The sequence below is a fragment of the Protopterus annectens genome, chromosome 5.part0 (assembly GCF_019279795.1).
Source record: "Protopterus annectens isolate FY-2018-M chromosome 5.part0, PAN1.0, whole genome shotgun sequence".
NCBI lineage: Eukaryota > Metazoa > Chordata > Ceratodontiformes > Protopteridae > Protopterus > Protopterus annectens.
Genome location: NC_056735.1, coordinates 1,783,498,160 through 1,783,515,100, shown reverse-complemented (window position 1 = coordinate 1,783,515,100; position 16,941 = coordinate 1,783,498,160). Strand labels below are relative to the sequence as shown.

At 45.9% G+C, this 16,941-nt stretch overlaps 1 protein-coding gene across 1 annotated transcript in view; it reads right to left on the bottom strand.

Moving 5' to 3' along the window:
- Window positions 1-16,941, bottom strand: part of LRCH1 (leucine rich repeats and calponin homology domain containing 1) — a gene marked incomplete in the record, with an annotated part of 1,693,846 nt that overhangs the window by 860,754 nt on the left and 816,151 nt on the right. The window contains 1 exon segment of the mRNA XM_044072038.1: window positions 6,696-6,791. Within this exon segment, the coding sequence (XP_043927973.1) occupies window positions 6,696-6,791 (96 nt within the window).

The following is a 16,941-nucleotide window of genomic DNA, read 5'->3' as shown; positions in this document are numbered from 1 at the left end:
AAAAAGATTTTTAACATCAAAGGAAGCATCCAAAAGTTTGGCCTTAATGTCATCAGGCAAAGACTGAAGATGAAGCCAAGAATAACATCTCAACTGAATCAAAAACAGCAGCCCTGGAAGGGGCATCAGCTGCATTTGTGTCAGCTGATGGACCTAAAGGATAAAGTTGTAGCAGTGTAAACTTTTTTGTCCATCCTTTCCATAGTCCTACTATCCTTATCAGAAGGCAATGGCTTGGTAGAGGGAAATGATTTGGACGGCTTATTAGAGGAGGAGACTGACACTACAGAAGGGTCAACAGAAGGACATTTATAAAGGAATTTGCACTTCTCAAGCATTTTATAGAACTTATCTGGCTTCTTAGATACAGGGGCTGAGCAGGAGGGCAGCCAGAACAGGAGGAACAGCAGATGGCTTAGGAAACTCCCATCTTCAGAAGCTCATAACTTTTTCTGAATCTCAGAGACTTGAGAACAACCCTGCTTAAAATAATCCATCACACTGGCAATACTATCCCCAAAGAGTTCCTCGGGGGGGGGGGTCCTGGACATATGGAGTCCTCCTCCTCTGAACCACAGTCTAAGGGGTGGGGTGGATTTGGGAAGAGTAAACCAAAGATCCCCCCCCCCCCACCGAGTCCAGGTCCTCATCAGAGGAATCCAATTAAGTAGGTCTTTTGAGTGGAGTGGAAGACAAGGGAGCAAGCAGGCACAGAGACCCCTGAGGAGGCTTCAAGGTAAAAGCATCAAAAAGACATGGACTGAAATCCTGCTATTCACGTTACAGATCTTTAATAGGGAAAATATGCTTTGCTTTTTTGTTTTCCTCTTTTTTTGCTGGATGTCCGCACGAAACACCCTCAGAGGGTCAGACCCCTGGCGAGACTCAATAATGGTTGTAGGAATCTCCTTCCCTAACGAAGATCTAACAAATCCCCCGATGTCCTTCAAAAATAATCAGCCAAGGTTCCCTCTCAGCATCAGGCAGAGATGTTTTAAAAGCCTCTGAGGACATGCGACAACCTGGATGCATGCCAGCCTCTTACAGGGTCATGGCACAGGATCCAAAGCAGCCACCAGACAGATTTCTAGGCTTTCACCAACCTCGACAGAGACATCCGGGTGCTAATGGATAGTAGTCAGATCAGACCCAACTTTTTTGGCCTCCTTTTTGGCAGATGGCTGGACCTCGGGATGGGAGGATTCCACCATAGCACCTTGAGTCAACAACTTAAGGCAATGGTTCTCCAGGTAGATGGACAAGGAAGAGAGATGACTACAAAGGGTATCAGGCACAAACAGAGTACTGCGTATGGTTGTGGGACGCACCCAAACAGAAGAGAAACTTGTAGTGGAAGGTCTTTATGTAGGAATCTGACCACACAGACATTTTCCCTTCTTGGGTGACAAACACAATAAACACAAAAAACTAAGTGAAACAGAAGAAACCCCAGTGGGACACTCGCTTGTAAACACTGCTTGGTAACCAGCACAGTAGAAAGGCATTCAGACCAACATTCAATAACGGAGTTCAGACTGGTGGCAAAGTTCAAAATGTGTATGTCTGTACATCGCCTTCATTACCTATGCCTTCTCATGCCAGGAATACAACTTCTACAAAGGGCCATCACGCTTCTCAAAGTTCCTCTGCAGCAGGACAAGAAAATATTTTTCTTAGGTTCACACATTCATAGACTAGCACTTGGCTAACTACCCTTGTGGGCCATGTTAAGCCTAGTCAATTACCCCATGTGAAACTCAAACCCTGCACCTTGTGTCTTGTGTCTTTAAGGTAAATATCTTCAGCATTATACCAACCTCCCATCTTGGCAAACCAAGCTCATCATATGAACGAGTATAATTGTTACATGCCTTGTGACGTGCGTGGCTACTGCCAGCGTGTCTGGGAACTGCAATGAGCTACAGCAGGGGATTCAGAAACAGAGAAGCTATGGAGCTTCATTAGCATAACCTCCTTACTAGCTGATCCATATTAACACGGTGTATAGTGAGACTACCATTTTGTTCAGCCCTGCTCATTACTATATAGCTGTGTAATAGTGGAATTTCAATCAAGATTCTGTAGACTCAACTTTACAGAGCTAGGGAGGGAATCTTGCTTGGTAATGTACCCTTGGAAGAACAGGTTGCCTTGTGGTTTCAGTGTCAGTCACACGAAGGCAGATATTTTGATATACATATAACCTGCAACCATGGAAAATGTCTGCTTGTGTATGAGTAGGGAGTGACATCCAGTTAAAATGGAAATGTGGTACCTTCCATAGCAACTGGAGAGTTTAGACAAACAGCGGTTGACCAGAGACCATACCAAGTCAGACCACTGGCATACTTTTCAATGGAGGACGCATAGCCAGTGATCCCAAATTGTAGGTATCACTCACGTCTTCAGCAATGGTGCTTCTCCAGCTCAACATATAGGATGCCTTATATCAGACTGCACACACATATTTACATAGTTCTACCCCTTCTCTTTTGCTTGCGAACCTAGCCTACCATCCTGCTTTTAAACCCCCTCCCCTTTGGTGGGAACCGGGGGAAGGGGGGGGGGGGTTTTTCCCCCGGGGGGAAAATCCACCAAGCAAGATGCTCTTGCATGTCTGTGTCACCAGTATCTGGTGACGCATTGGAAGTTGCTGGTATGACCATTGTGTGAACAGCATCCACTGAAGAAGGCATGTAGAATCGAGCCAGGGAAGAAGAGTAATGGCCGCAGCCATGAGACCTAATACCTTTAGAACCATTCTGGCCTGAACTTTCTTGTTGGCCAGAATGATCCTGACATGACTCTGAATGTCTGAAACTCTTTGATCTGTAAGGGTAGCTGACATCCGAACAGTGTTTAAGTTTGCCTATGAAGGTAATAGACTGGCAGGGCGATAAGGATGACTTTTCGAAGTTTATTGAGATGCCCAAATGAGAACAAAGGTCTATTGTGTAATCCCTGGCTTGTATAAGCTGATGCCTGGTGGTGGCTGACAGGAGCCAGTCGTCGAGATACGGAAACACCTGGAATCCTTGACGTCTCAGGTGAGCCGTGACCACTGCCATGCATTTGGTGAACACTCTGGGGGCTGTAGTGAGACCAAAGGGCAGGGCTCTGAACTGGAAATGACTGGACCCCAGCCGAAAGCGAAGAAATCTCCTGGAGCGTCTGTGAATTTTGATGTGATAGTACGCATCCTGAAGATCTATTGAGCACATCCAGTTGTCCTTCTGTAAGAAGGGCAGAATTGACTGAAGAGTGACCATTCGAATCTTGTCTTCCTGACAGACTTGTTGAGTCTGCTGAGATCCAATATTGGTCTCCAGTCTCCCGTCTTTTGGGGACCAAAAAGAACCTTGAGTAGATTCCGGGCTCTGAATGGTCTATTGTAACTGGCTGAATGGCTCTTTTTTGCAGTAGTTTTGAGACTTCTAACTCTGCAATTTCCCTTAGACCGGGTGGTACATCTGGAAGGGAACTTGAGGGGAAGGGACTTTCCTCGAAAGGAATTATGTAACCCTTGGATATGATCGACTGTACCCATCTGTCTTGAGTGAGGGAATGCCAGGCTTCTGGGTACAGTGATAATCTTCCCCGACTGCCTCCAAGGAGGGACAGCCGGGCAACACCTCAGGGATGCTGAAAGGGCTTGTCAGAGAGGCTCCCTGTTTCCCTGGTTTTTCGGACCCCCTCTGCCTCTAGAGCGCCTGTTGTTGTTACCCCTCTGCCTCTAGGGGTAAACTGACCACGTGAATCCGGCGTGACTCCTTGGGATTTACGGAACCACATTTTCCCACCTTTCTGTCCTTTGGGATAAGGTCTAGAAGGGGTGGAAAACGGACTCCAACAGCAGAAAGAGTCTTGCCGTCCTGCTCGCACCTGGTCAAGGTTTCTTCACCTGAGGGCCAAACAAAGCTGACCCATCAAAGGGAGAATTTGTGAAGGACGCCTTAAAGGGATCCGCGAAAATCACATAGCCGCATCCAGGCTTGGCGCCTAAGAGCCACACCTGTACCTGCAGCTCTACTCGCCCATCCGCAGCATAAGATATTAGCCGCATGGAGGAGTTTGCAATGGAATTGAGGGTTCCTAGCCGCAAGCAATTTTTCTTGAGCCCCTGCAGCTGTAGGATCCTGAACTACTTCACCCAGCTCCTTAAGGATATCCCTCTGGAGTCTGGTGAAGTGACATAGGTAATTCAGCGAACGATAGCAAAGGTCGCTGAGGAAAACATCCGCCACCGCACCTATCCATGGTCCTAGAGTCCTTATTAGGAGGATGGACGGGCACGGAAGGATCTGCAAGTTCCTTTTGGTGGCCGCAGCCACCACCATGGCATCAGCGGGACACCCTTAGTGAGGAATTGCTTGTCACACGGGCAGTGATAAATTTTGAAGGCCTCCTAGGGACTGGCTCTACAGAGTCAGGAGCTGCCCACGCCTGCAATAACCTGCATAAGGGGGTCGAAGGCGGAGACACCCAGGAGGTGGAGGGCCGAGATCCAAACGCCTCTAGGTATACTGACTCATCCTCAGAGGGATTGTTGGTGGGCCAGTTTCCCTCTGTTTCAGGAGTTCTAGGATGTCTGAGAAGGAGACATCCTCAGAGGGGATCTAGGGATCCCTCTGACTCATCAAAGTCAGTATCAAGTGACAGACTCGGGGAGTCTACATGCTTCCTCTTACAAGTCCTCTTCCTAGGAGGATCTCCAAACATCAGGAGAATCCTCGGAAGAGGGGAAATTCCCAATGGGGAAACCTGAGGCGGAGGATCTCTGGGTCCTGTAGCAAGAGAAGTGGCAGAGATGTCAACAGGTACTATAGAGGGAGGAGCTACGGGAACAGACTGCTGACTGATACCAGTGGCCAGCACACTCTTCATCACCTCAATGCTCCCTCCCAGGCAGGTCCGACAGAACCCGCCACGAAGAACTAGGAACTCCAGGGACCACCGAAAGGGAAGTCTCCGAGGCAGATGTCGGAGCCGAGCTCACCAAGGCCGAGGCTCCAAGGGGAAGAGCGGGCTCGGACAAGGGTCCGATGCCACTCACCCCCTCGGAGGAGACCATGGAAGCCCGACCACCGAATCCCTCTAAGGAAGGTCTCGAAGAGGAGATAAGAGTAGAGGCTGAAGGAACAGAAGGGGGTATCCGTCCTCCAGCCGTAGCAGTAACCATTCCCAAAGACCCCAACTCCAAGCTCTGGGGTAGAGTTGAAGGAGGAATTGTAACGGGGTGTGGACCAACAGTCGTCTGTTGAGACGGACTATGTAACATTTGGGCCAGTACCTGTGACTTAAGTAATCTGCTGACCACTCTCTCTAGGTCATGATCTGACAATCTGGATGACCTTGAAGATCGGCTCCGATGGCTCCGTTCCGAAAGAAGAGGTGAAGCCGGAGCCGAAAGTATCGGCTCCAAGGAAGGAGACCTCGACCTCTTCCTGGAATGAGCCATCGGAACCGATACTATAGATCCTGTCGGAGCCGACTTCGGAGCCGACAGGAAGCTCGATGTATCGGCTCCAGCCGGAGCCGATACAGCCACCAAAGTAACGGTGTCGGAGCCGATCGAGCCGACACCGATGCCTGTGCCCACATGGTAGTCGGAACCGATCGGAGCCGACACCGAAGTGGTCGATGCAGATTCGGCACCGATAGACATCGTTGCCGGGCTTTAAGCCAGAATCGGCTCCAGCCGGAGCCGATCTCGACTCGAACGAAGTCGGAGCCGAGGCCGCAGGCTTAGACACAGAAGCCTGGGCCTTGGAAGATTTAGCTGATTTTGACGGAGCCGACTTAGCCGGAGAGCCCTCCAGTTTAAGAAGGCCCCTAAGTATCAGCTTGTTGCGTCTTTCCTGCAGGACTCTCTGGCTGAAGGAATGACAAATAGCACAGGAGTCCTGCAGGTGAAGAGGCCCCAGGCAATAGGCAAGAAGTGTGACCGGCCTGTCAGAGACATCTTCTGACAGCACGAGTCACACTTCTTAAAACCTGAGACCCTCTCCTTTGACATGGTGCTTAAAACACACACACACACCAGTCAAAAAGTTTAAATTAAAGAAAATACCAAAAAGGTATTCCTAAAAATAAACACACACACACCCTAACAGGGAGGGGATGGGATGGGTAAAGTTTGACTAAAAAATATTAAAAGAGACAGGGATTTTCTGTCAGGAAATCTAAAAAATTAAGTTATAACTAACAATAAAGTGTTTTTTTTTTTTTTTAACAAAAAGGGGCTTTAATATTAATAAAGTGAATCACTTACCAGGAGCTGGTAAAAGGAGGACCTCATAAGCGAAGCGGCAAACGAGATCTGGGTACTTACCGCCTTGCATCATGGGATATGGGGCTGCCTCGAGCTGGTAAAAGTGACTCTCGAGCTTAGCAAGTGCCGAGTCGGAGCCGAGGGATCGGCTCCGAACCCATCAAGCAAGAATGAAGGCGAGATTGACAACTTAACATCAAACATTTCTTGAGAGGATGGATGGGGTTGGGAGGGTATACATCCTTAAGATCCAGAGATACCAGAAGGCTGAGGTAAAATAACAGTAAATAATGTCTGCAGAGAACATCCGAAAGGAAGGAAGGAATCTTGAGAAATGTGTTCAGCCAGGAAAGATCCAGAATTGCCCTCCAAGTACCTCCTTTTCCTAGGATCAGAAATGTTCTGAGCAAAATTCCCACCTTACCTGGGCAGCAGGAACAGCCTGAATGGTGCCCTGAGCCAAAACAGAGTGAAGAACCTCCGGGAAAAGACAGATGTTCCCAATGAGGTTGAGGGATACCTGAAAAAGGAGAACAGGATTTCCAAACCATGAAATATCCCTGACAGATAATGGACAGAATCCAAGAGTCCAAAGTCATCTGTAGCCAATGTGGGAGAAACAGAGATAGACGGAGGGACAAGGGAACTTAACCAAGGGCAGAAGGAAGCAAACTGTCAAATAGAACCTGGCTTTTCCTGGAAAGCCGGTTTCTGGGAGGTAGGAGTCTGAGTAGACTTAGCAGGACATGCGCACCTAGAACTGTTCTTGCCCTTAGAGGCGAGTGTAATTACCTACAAACAAAAGCAGACCTAGAGGGGTAATTCCTCTGAAATTTGGAAACAGAAGAAACAAAAATATCTTTTGGCTCCTGTAAGACTTTACCCTTGTCCTCAAGAGACTTGGAAAGTTCAGCTGCAGCAGACCCCAAAAAGATTTTTAACATCAAAGGAAGCATCCAAAAGTTTGGCCTTAATGTCATCAGGCAAAGACTGAAGATGAAGCCAAGAATAACATCTCAACTGAATCAAAAACAGCAGCCCTGGAAGGGGCATCAGCTGCATTTGTGTCAGCTGATGGCCCTAAAGGATAAAGTTGTAGCAGTGTAAACTTTTTTGTCCATCCTTTCCATAGTCCTACTATCCTTATCAGAAGGCAATGGCTTGGTAGAGGGAAATGATTTGGATGGCTTATTAGAGGAGGAGACTGACACTACAGAAGGGTCAACAGAAGGACATTTATAAAGGAATTTGCACTTCTCAATCATTTTATAGAACTTATCTGGCTTCTTAGATACAGGGGCTGAGCAGGAGGGCAGCCAGAACAGATGGAACAGCAGATGGCTTAGGAAACTCCCATCTTCAGAAGCTCATAACTTTTTCTGAATCTCAGAGACTTGAGAACAACCCTGCTTAAAATAATCCATCACACTGGCAATACTATCCCCAAAGAAGAGTTCCTCGGAGGGGGGGGGGGGTCCTGGACATATGGAGTCCTCCTCCTCTGAACCACAGTCTAAGGGGAGGGGTGGATTTGGGAAGAGTAAACCAAAGATCCCCCCCCCCCCCCCCGAGTCCAGGTCCTCATCAGAGGAATCCAATTAAGTAGGTCTTTTGAGTGGAGTGGAAGACAAGGGAGCAAGCAGGCACAGAGACCCCTGAGGAGGCTTCAAGGTAAAAGCATCAAAAAGACATGGACTGAAATCCTGATATTCACGTTACAGATCTTTAATAGGGAAAATATGCTTTGCTTTTTTGTTTTCCTCTTTTTTTGCGGGATGTCCGCACGAAACACCCTCAGAGGGTCAGACCCCTGGCGAGACTCAATAATGGTTGTAGGAATCTCCTTCCCTAACGAAGATCTAACAAATCCCCCTCTGTCCTTCAAAAATAATCAGCCAAGGTTCCCTCTCAGCATCAGGAAGAGATGTTTTAAAAGCCTCTGAGGACATGCGGCAACCTGGATGCATGCCAGCCTCTTACAGGGTCATGGCACAGGATCCAAAGCAGCCACCAGACAGATTTCTAGGCTTTCACCAGCCTCGACAGAGACATCCGGGGTGCTAATGGATAGTAGTCAGATCAGACCCAACTTTTTTGGCCTCCTTTTTGGCAGATGGCTGGACCTCGGGATGGGAGGATTCCACCATAGCACCTTGAGTCAACAACTTAAGGCAATGGTTCTCCAGGTAGATGGACAAGGAAGAGAGATGACTACAAAGGGTATCAGGCACAAACAGAGTACTGCGTATGGTTGTGGGACGCACCCAAACAGAAGAGAAACTTGTAGTGGAAGGTCTTTATGTAGGAATCTGACTACCACCACAGACATTTTTCCTTCTTGGGTGACAAACACAATATACACAAAAAACTAAGTGAAACAGAAGAAACCCCAGTGGGACACTCGCTTGTAAACACTGCTTGGTAACCAGCACAGTAGAAAGGCATTCAGACCAACATTCAATAACGGAGTTCAGACTGGTGGCAAAGTTCAAAGTGTGTATGTCTGTACATCGCCTTCATTACCTATGCCTTCTCATGCCAGGAATACAACTTCTACAAAGGGCCATCACGCTTCTCAAAGTTCCTCTGCAGCAGGACAAGAAAATATTTTTCTTAGGTTCACACATTCATAGACTAGCACTTGGCTAACTACCCTTGTGGGCCATATTAAGCCTAGCCAATTACCCCATGTGAAACTCAAACCCTGCACCTTGTGTCTTTAAAGTAAATATCTTCAGCATTATACCAACCTCCCATCTTGGCAAACCAAACTCATCATATGAACGAGTATAATTGTTACATGCCTTGTGACGTGCGTGGCTACTGCCAGCGTGTCTGGGAACTGCAATGAGCTACAGCAGGGGATTCAGAAACAGAGAAGCTATGGAGCTTCATTAGCATAACCTCCTTACTAGCTGATCCATATTAGCACGGTGTATAGTGAGACTACCATTTTGCTCAGCCCTGCTCATTACTATATAGCTGTGTAATAGTGGAATTTCAATCAAGATTCTGTAGACTCAACTTTACAGAGCTAGGAAGGGAATCTTGCCTGGTAATGTACCCTTGGAAGAACAGGTTGCCCTGTGGTTTCAGTGTCAGTCACACGAAGGCAGATATTTTGATATACATATAACCTGCAACCATGGAAAATGTCTGCTTGTGTATGAGTAGGGAGTGACATCCAGTTAAAATGGAAATGTGGTACCTTCCATAGCAACTGGAGAGTTTAGACAAACAGCGGTTGACCAGAGACCATACCAAGTCAGACCACTGGCATACTTTTCAATGGAGGACGCATAGCCAGTGATCCCAAATTGTAGGTATCACTCGCGTCTTCAGCAATGGTGCTTCTCCAGCTCAACATATAGGATGCCTTATATCAGGCTGCACACACATATTTACATAGTTCTACCCCTTCTCTTTTGCTTGCGAACCTAGCCTACCATCCTGCTTGTGTGCAACAACCACTTTTTGGACAACAAAAGACTAATTTGGACCAGCACAAGAAACGCCTTGTAAGGGTGAATGCTCATAGTCCCATAAACACTTCTCTGCCATGGACAGCATAAAACTCAAATGCAGCAAGCCAATACACTGAACAATGTAAATGCTCACATCGTGTCAGCTTGACTCATGCCTTGAAGATGTAATCCTTAGCTCCTCACAGCCTCTTAACGTATATGGCTTCCATGTTCATCTCCGATGCACCTAATCCATGTCATAGTGTTGCAGTCACATGCCACTGCAGCCCCCCCTACCATCACCTGGCAAGTGGTGATGATGACTGAACTCTGCCCACCTACCACCATGTATGGGCAAGATGATGTCTTATGAAAAAAAGTGTTACAAGGCCATGCACAGCCCTGCATAGCCTACATGTGATAATGCATGCACAATTTTGTTCTGTGCTGCCTTGGATATGGTTCATTGCTGTGGATCAGATGCTCTTTGCCAGTGCTGCAACTTATAGCAAGCACCTCTGCCACAATCATGGCACAACTGTAGCATGTTCTTCCCAATTCTCTGTTATGACCTTCCACTGCTGGTACATGTAGCATAGAAGGTCCTGCAAAAACAAAACCTGACACTCCAGCTGTTTGTACAATGCCATGTTGTGTAACATGGTGCACACACTACAAAAACCTTGTTGGAAAGTACTGAACTGCACTACAGTGTCCCTCCTGATGTCTCTAGGCAATAAATGTGTTACTTGAGTAGGTGTAATACCAAGTCTACTACAAGTCTCAGCATTTGCTCCATTTCCTACATAGTCTGGGGGTTGCAGATGGGGGTCATTAGCCAGGGCTGCATGGCATTTCTAGCATCACCTGCAAAAAGCAACAAGAAACAGATTATATGTGGCCTGTTCATTACTTGCATGGCACCTGTGTCTACAGACCTGTCTACCTAGCAGGTGTGTGCAGCTACCAACTAGGTGACCCTGCGGAAATCCTCTCTAAGGAACTCCAGGTATAGGTTGGATATGTTCCAGATGTATAAATGATGGGAAATGCATAGGTGGTGCATGAACACATTAAAAATAATGCCCTGGGCATTACAGACCATCTGTCAGGAATCCTTCCTGTTGACATATGTCAATAAAATGGATAATGTTATAAAATGACTGTATGGTGCTGGTACTCTATCTTCTGCCATCCCGGAGAGCCAGATATTCTCCAACACATGCTGCAGTATAATGTTGAGAAACTGGTTAAAGACTTCTAAAGCTGGCACCTGAAATACCACTAATATATTCTTAGATCATCAATGAAATATCCCTAGAGCTGCTACGATTAAAGCTACCCATACCTTAATAACCACAGGAATTATCCCTATTGACTTGTACTTTTGGGTGACAGTCTGACAAAGCCCTCTTATTCTTCATGGAATAGGTCCACAATCTGCTGGTCAGAGACAAAGTAGTACTACATACTCTGACTGCATCTCCCCCATTGGTGCATATGGCTGCAAAGTACAGCACCATAGGCAATGGCTCCAATGTCATCTTACAATGCATGCTACTGAACTACTGCTGCTGTTAATCCAAGCATTACTCAGATTTCCTCCGATCACATACACCATGACTCTGAGTAAAAAATGGTAAGCACCACAGCACACTGACTATATTTTTCTGAATCGGTCGTCCATTTTGGGTGTCATCATTTGCATACACTGTGTGGCTGACTTGCATGGAGTTCCTCAATTTCACGTCAGCATGCACTTCCCCTTGTGTGGCCAAGTGCGTCTTAAAATTACTCACAATCCATGCATTGCTGCAACCCATGCTAATTTACAGAATAGAATGTGCTAAAATTTTATGAACCCTAAGCAGAGTAATTAAATTCTACAAGATGGCAGACATGCAAGAAGATTTGATTTCTTTACCCAACAGAAAGTCTAGCAACCACTTGGTCTATAAATGTATTACAGTGCTTATATATTTAACCCTAAAAAGTATAGTTGTGTACACTTACCATAAATGTAGATGTTTGAGTGTATTCACTGTTGCAGTCATTACATTTGGGTAATCTGCTGGCAGGTTGCCCTTAGTCGGCCTGAATTCCAAAGTCTTGGGTCCTGCGTCTGTTGTGGTCTCCTCTTCCATGACGTCAGGTCGTCAAGGGTATAAAACAGGCAGCCAATGCCATTTTCTTTAGTTTTTCTTGCCCCAGATGTCAGGTGCCCCCCAAATGGGTAGCAAAAATATATATAAGCTATATATACATGCAAAAATGCAAACTTTACCTTCATCTACAAGCAAATACACCACAAAGGCTGTAGAAGATAATGAAGGAAAGAGAAAACTCCAGAATAAAAGGGGGACGGTGGGCAGGTAACCTGGACTGCAACAGTGAATACAGTCAAACATCTACATTTATGTTAAGTGTACACAACTGTACTATGTTCTTCGTGTTTCACTGTTGCAGTCATTACATTTGGGTAGAATCCCAAAGCTATGGATGGGAGGCTGGAGCTAAACTGCATTAGGGGTGGCTATAAGGCCCTGCAGAACTGCAGTGGCAAAGCCTGCCCTGGACTTAAAGTAGAGAGGCAAATGATAATGCTTTGTAAAAGTGTGAACAAAACTCCAAGTAGCAGCCTCTAGAATGTCTTTGATTGGTACCCCTCTGAGAAAAGCTGCTGATGTAGCTGCAGCCCTGGTGGAATGAGACCTAATGCCCTTGGGCACAGGTTTACCATGGTGTAAGTAGCAGAAACTAATGCAGTGACTTATCCACTTTGAAATAGTCTGCTTTGAAATAGCCTTTCCCTCTGATCCTGCAGCAAATGCCACTAGTAGCTGCTCAGTTTTCCTTAGAGCTTTAGTCCTGCTCAAGTAGAATCTTAGTTCCCTGTGTACGTCTAAGGAATGCAGAATCCACTCCCCTTGTTCTGCGGATTTGGATAAAAAGTTGGCAGATGAATAGTTTGGTTAAGAGCCACACTGGAAACCACCTTAGGCATAAATGAAGGATTGGTCCTGAGGGACACCCTGTCTGGGTAAAATAGGATAAAAGGCTCCACAGCCATGAGGGCCTGTAGCTAAGTAATTTCCAGGAGCAGAGCTGTTTTCCATGATAAGAACTTTAGATCTGCAGTAGCAGCTGGTTCATATGGAGGCAGGGTGAACTTTTCCAACACATAATTGAGGTCCCATGCAGGAATTGGTGATCTTCTGGGAGGCCTTAAATTTTTGGCCCCTCTAAGATACTGCTTTAGTAAAGGATGAGAAAAGATTGGTGGCTCGGTGTTGTAGTGAGCCGAGATGGCACAGGCATGGATTTTTATTGATGAAAAAGATAGGCCTTTGTCAAGCATCTCAGTCAAGTATTGTAAAATCTGAGGAATATTTGGCTGTGCTGGGTCAGTTCCTTGTGCTTGGTTCCAAGCACAGAATCTCTTCCATTTATCAGCATAAGATTTTCTAGTTCTAGGCCTTTTGGCTTCCAAAATGACATCCATCACAGCTATACTGAGAGGTGTTGTTTGAAGAACTACATGATCAGCCATGCTGCCAGGTTCAGTGTTTGGAGCCGATTGTGCAGGATCTGATTGTTTTGCTGGGACAGTAAAGTGAGGTATTTGAGGCAAGGAACAAGCTGGGAATTGAGACATATTCCTTAGGATTGGCTACCAGTATTGGCAGGGCCAGTCCGATGCAATTAGTATCCATCTTTGTTTTTTCTTGTCTGACTTTTAGTAGGACCTTGGGAAGAAGAGGCAGAGGAGGAAAGGCGTAAACTGACAGGTTTTTCCAACTGAAGGATAGGGCATCCACTTTCCATGGTTGTCTGTGATAAGTCCTTGTGCAGAATTTTTCCAGCTGATAATTCCGAGGGGAGGCAAATAGGTCTATGTCCGGGTATCATCATGCTGAAGACTTGTGGATCTTAGTTTCCACTCATGAGTGTCCATAAGGTTTCTGCTTAAATCGTCTGCCAGAGTATTTTGCTTTCCTGGCAGGAATTGCGCTTGAAGATGTACTTGGAAGTTAAGGGCGTGTCCCACAGCACCATGGCTAGTCTGCAAGGGTGGTATGAGTGCGTGCCCCCCTGCTTGTTTATGTACTACATAACTGTGGTGTTGTCCGTCTTTATTAGTAGTTGTCCTGGATGAAGTAAGTCCTTGAAGGCTGTCAGGGCATTTTGAACAGCTAACATCTCTTTTTGGTTGATATGCAGATGCATTTGTTTTGGGGTCCATATGCCCTGAATGCATCTTCCCGACAGGTGGGCCCCCCATGCATAATCTGATGCATCTGTTGTTAAGGTTTGTCTGGCAGGGGGTAGAATGAAATCCCGTCCCATGTTTTGGTGACATGCCTTTGTCCACCATAGAAACTCCTGTTGTAGCCAGGGAATGAGAGGAATCATTGTCTCCAGACTGCAACAATGCTGACTCCATAAACTTTTCAGATACCATTGTAGTTTCCTCATATGCAGTCTTGCATATGGAATCAGAATGCAGGACTCCATGAACCCCAAAGCCTGCACAGTTTGTCTTGCAGATAACTGGGCTTTTGTTGCCATCAGTGTGAAGTAAGTAGTCATTTGCCTTTGTCTGGCGTGAGGAAAGCCATCTGGGCAATTGTATTCAAGCTTGCACCCAGGAATGTTAACTTTTGAGAGGGTACTAGTTGTGATTTCTTTTCGTTTATTGTGTACCCTAGGCATGTTAAAAGCCTTTTCACAAACGCCAGATGCTGAAGAAGAATGTCCTTGCTCTCTGCTTGAATGAGACAGTTGTCCAAGTAAGGATAGATTTGTATACTTCTTTGTCTACAAAATGCAATTACTGGTTCCAGGCACTATGTAAAGACACCGGACGCAGTAGATAAGCCAAAGAGCAGTGCAGAGAACTGGTAATGCATAAAGCCAGCCTTGAAACAGAGGTATCTTCTGCATGATTCCCTTATTGGGATATGCAGGTATGCCTCTTAAGTCTAATGTCACCAGCCAAGCGTTCTTGCCCAGCATGGGCAGAAGCTGCTGCAACGTTAGCATTTTGAATTTTGCAATGTCCAGGTATGTGTTCAAAATTGATAAATCCAGTATTGGGCACCAGGCTTTGTCTTTTCTGGGTATCAAGAACAGTCTTGAATAAAACCCTTGTCCTTTTTCCTGTTCTGGTACTGGCTAAATAGCCCCCATATCCATGAGGGATGTAACTTGCTTCTGTGCCTCTGCCCATTGATTTTTTGGCAGATCTGGCCAACCGTTTGCAATTGGCAGAGTGTGGAAGTGGAATCTGTACCCTGAGATACTATGTTTAACACCCACTTGTCCTGGGTTATTAACTGCCAATTTTGAGCAAAAGGTGCTAATTTTCCCCCTAAGGGTGCTGTCAACAGATAAGTGCTTGGTGATGGCAGAGGGAAGTCATTGTGATGGTTTACTGTAGGGTTGCGCTTTATTTCCTCCAGATTTGGAGGTAGAAGCACCCCATTGCTTTGACCTGTAAGAATCCTGTGACTGGTATCTAGAACCTTTAGGGTGCCTGGATTTGCCCCTTTGAGCTCTGTCTGACACGGGAAAGGACCAATTTTTTTGTAGGCCAGTGTCTACTGAATCTTGGTGGCTGCACTTGTAAGAAGTCTTTAACAGTTTGCATAGACTTAGCTTTGTCTTCCATTTTCTTTAAAACCTCTTCTGCCTTAATACCAGAGTATTATGCGGTAAAGGTGCATCCAGCAATTTAGCTTTAACATGATCTGGCAAATTTTGCTCTTTTAGCCAGGTATGCCTCCTAATCACAGATCCAGTAACTGCGGCCCTGCAGAAGGCCTCTAAGGAATCAAAATCACATTGCAAAGTATGCTTTCCAACTTGTTCTGCTGCATGCAATGATTCCTGCAATTCTTTACTTTCTGCACATTCAGAAATCAACATTTTCTGTTTCAGTGATCCCATAACATGGTTTTGATACTTGAGCATATGAAACTGGCAGTTTAAGGCCCTAATTGCCAAGGTTGCAGATGTATAAACCTTCTTTCTCCATCTATACAGTGCCCTGGAATCTCTGTCAGAGGAGGTAGGATTGTTTGCTGTTGAGGCCTTAACACCTTTTGGACCCTGTGAAATAGTTTCAGGGTCAGCAGCAGGGTTTCTAAATAAAAAATTGTGTGCGTCAGGAACCCTGTAATATCTGTCTGGCTTGCTAGGAGCCGGTGGTAAGGAGTCTGAGAAATCTTGACTCTCCCAGTGAAAATGCTCCCTCAAAGTATGCAAGGTTTCTCCAAAGGAATAATCTTCAGGAGGAGATGCAGATGGGATAGATTCCTCTGCATCAGAATTCTCATAGGGTGGTACAGATAATTCCTGATCAGAAGAGGAATCAAAAGAAATAGAAACCTGATCTGAAGATTCATAGTCAGTGTCTTGTCTAGGCCTCTTATCAGGAGGGAGTTGGAACCCATGATCAAGGTAGTTAGGTTTTCAGCCATTTTGATCATCTGCTTTTTGGGCATAGAGGCCTGTGCACACGACTCGTGTCGGTTTTTTAGCGTTAGAAGTTGCTTTTGTCTTTGACTTTGAAGCTGGCATCAGTTTTATATAAAAATGCTGTGGCCTGAATACACCCTCAGAAGCTGGTGCCTGCTCAGCGGCTCCGAACCCATCCGAGGGAGAGACATCCGCGGGTACAATACTTTGAGAATCTCGTGGCGTGCCGGACTCCACATGGGTCTCGGTAGGCTGCAAAAGCTCCTCACCGAGTACCGGCGAACTGGCAACTGGCTTAGGAGAAGCTTTGTCATCGGTTTTGGACCTCAACGGTATGTCTCTGCCCTTTTCTTTGCGTTTTTGTGTACTCTGGTAGTCGGATTGCTACCTGATGACATTTCAGGATAGTTAAATCTGTTTCCAAAATATTTTGAGGCAAAGATATACCGACGCTTAATAGTGCGTTGGTTAAATCTAGCACAAAACCGACAGCTAGGCACGTTATGATCTGGGCCTAGGCAAGGAATACAGTATAAATGGAAATCCTTATGAGGTATTTGCTTCCCACAAGTAATGCAATTATTAACTTTTATGGTATGGAGCAAGAAAATAATTTCCCCGACGGGGTACTTGGCTTTAATGAAGACTTTGGTTCTGAAACTCGAATTCGAAAATTTCAGGAGTCGGCTGACCGGCACTTGCGAACTGCTTCTGCTTCGGGCACCG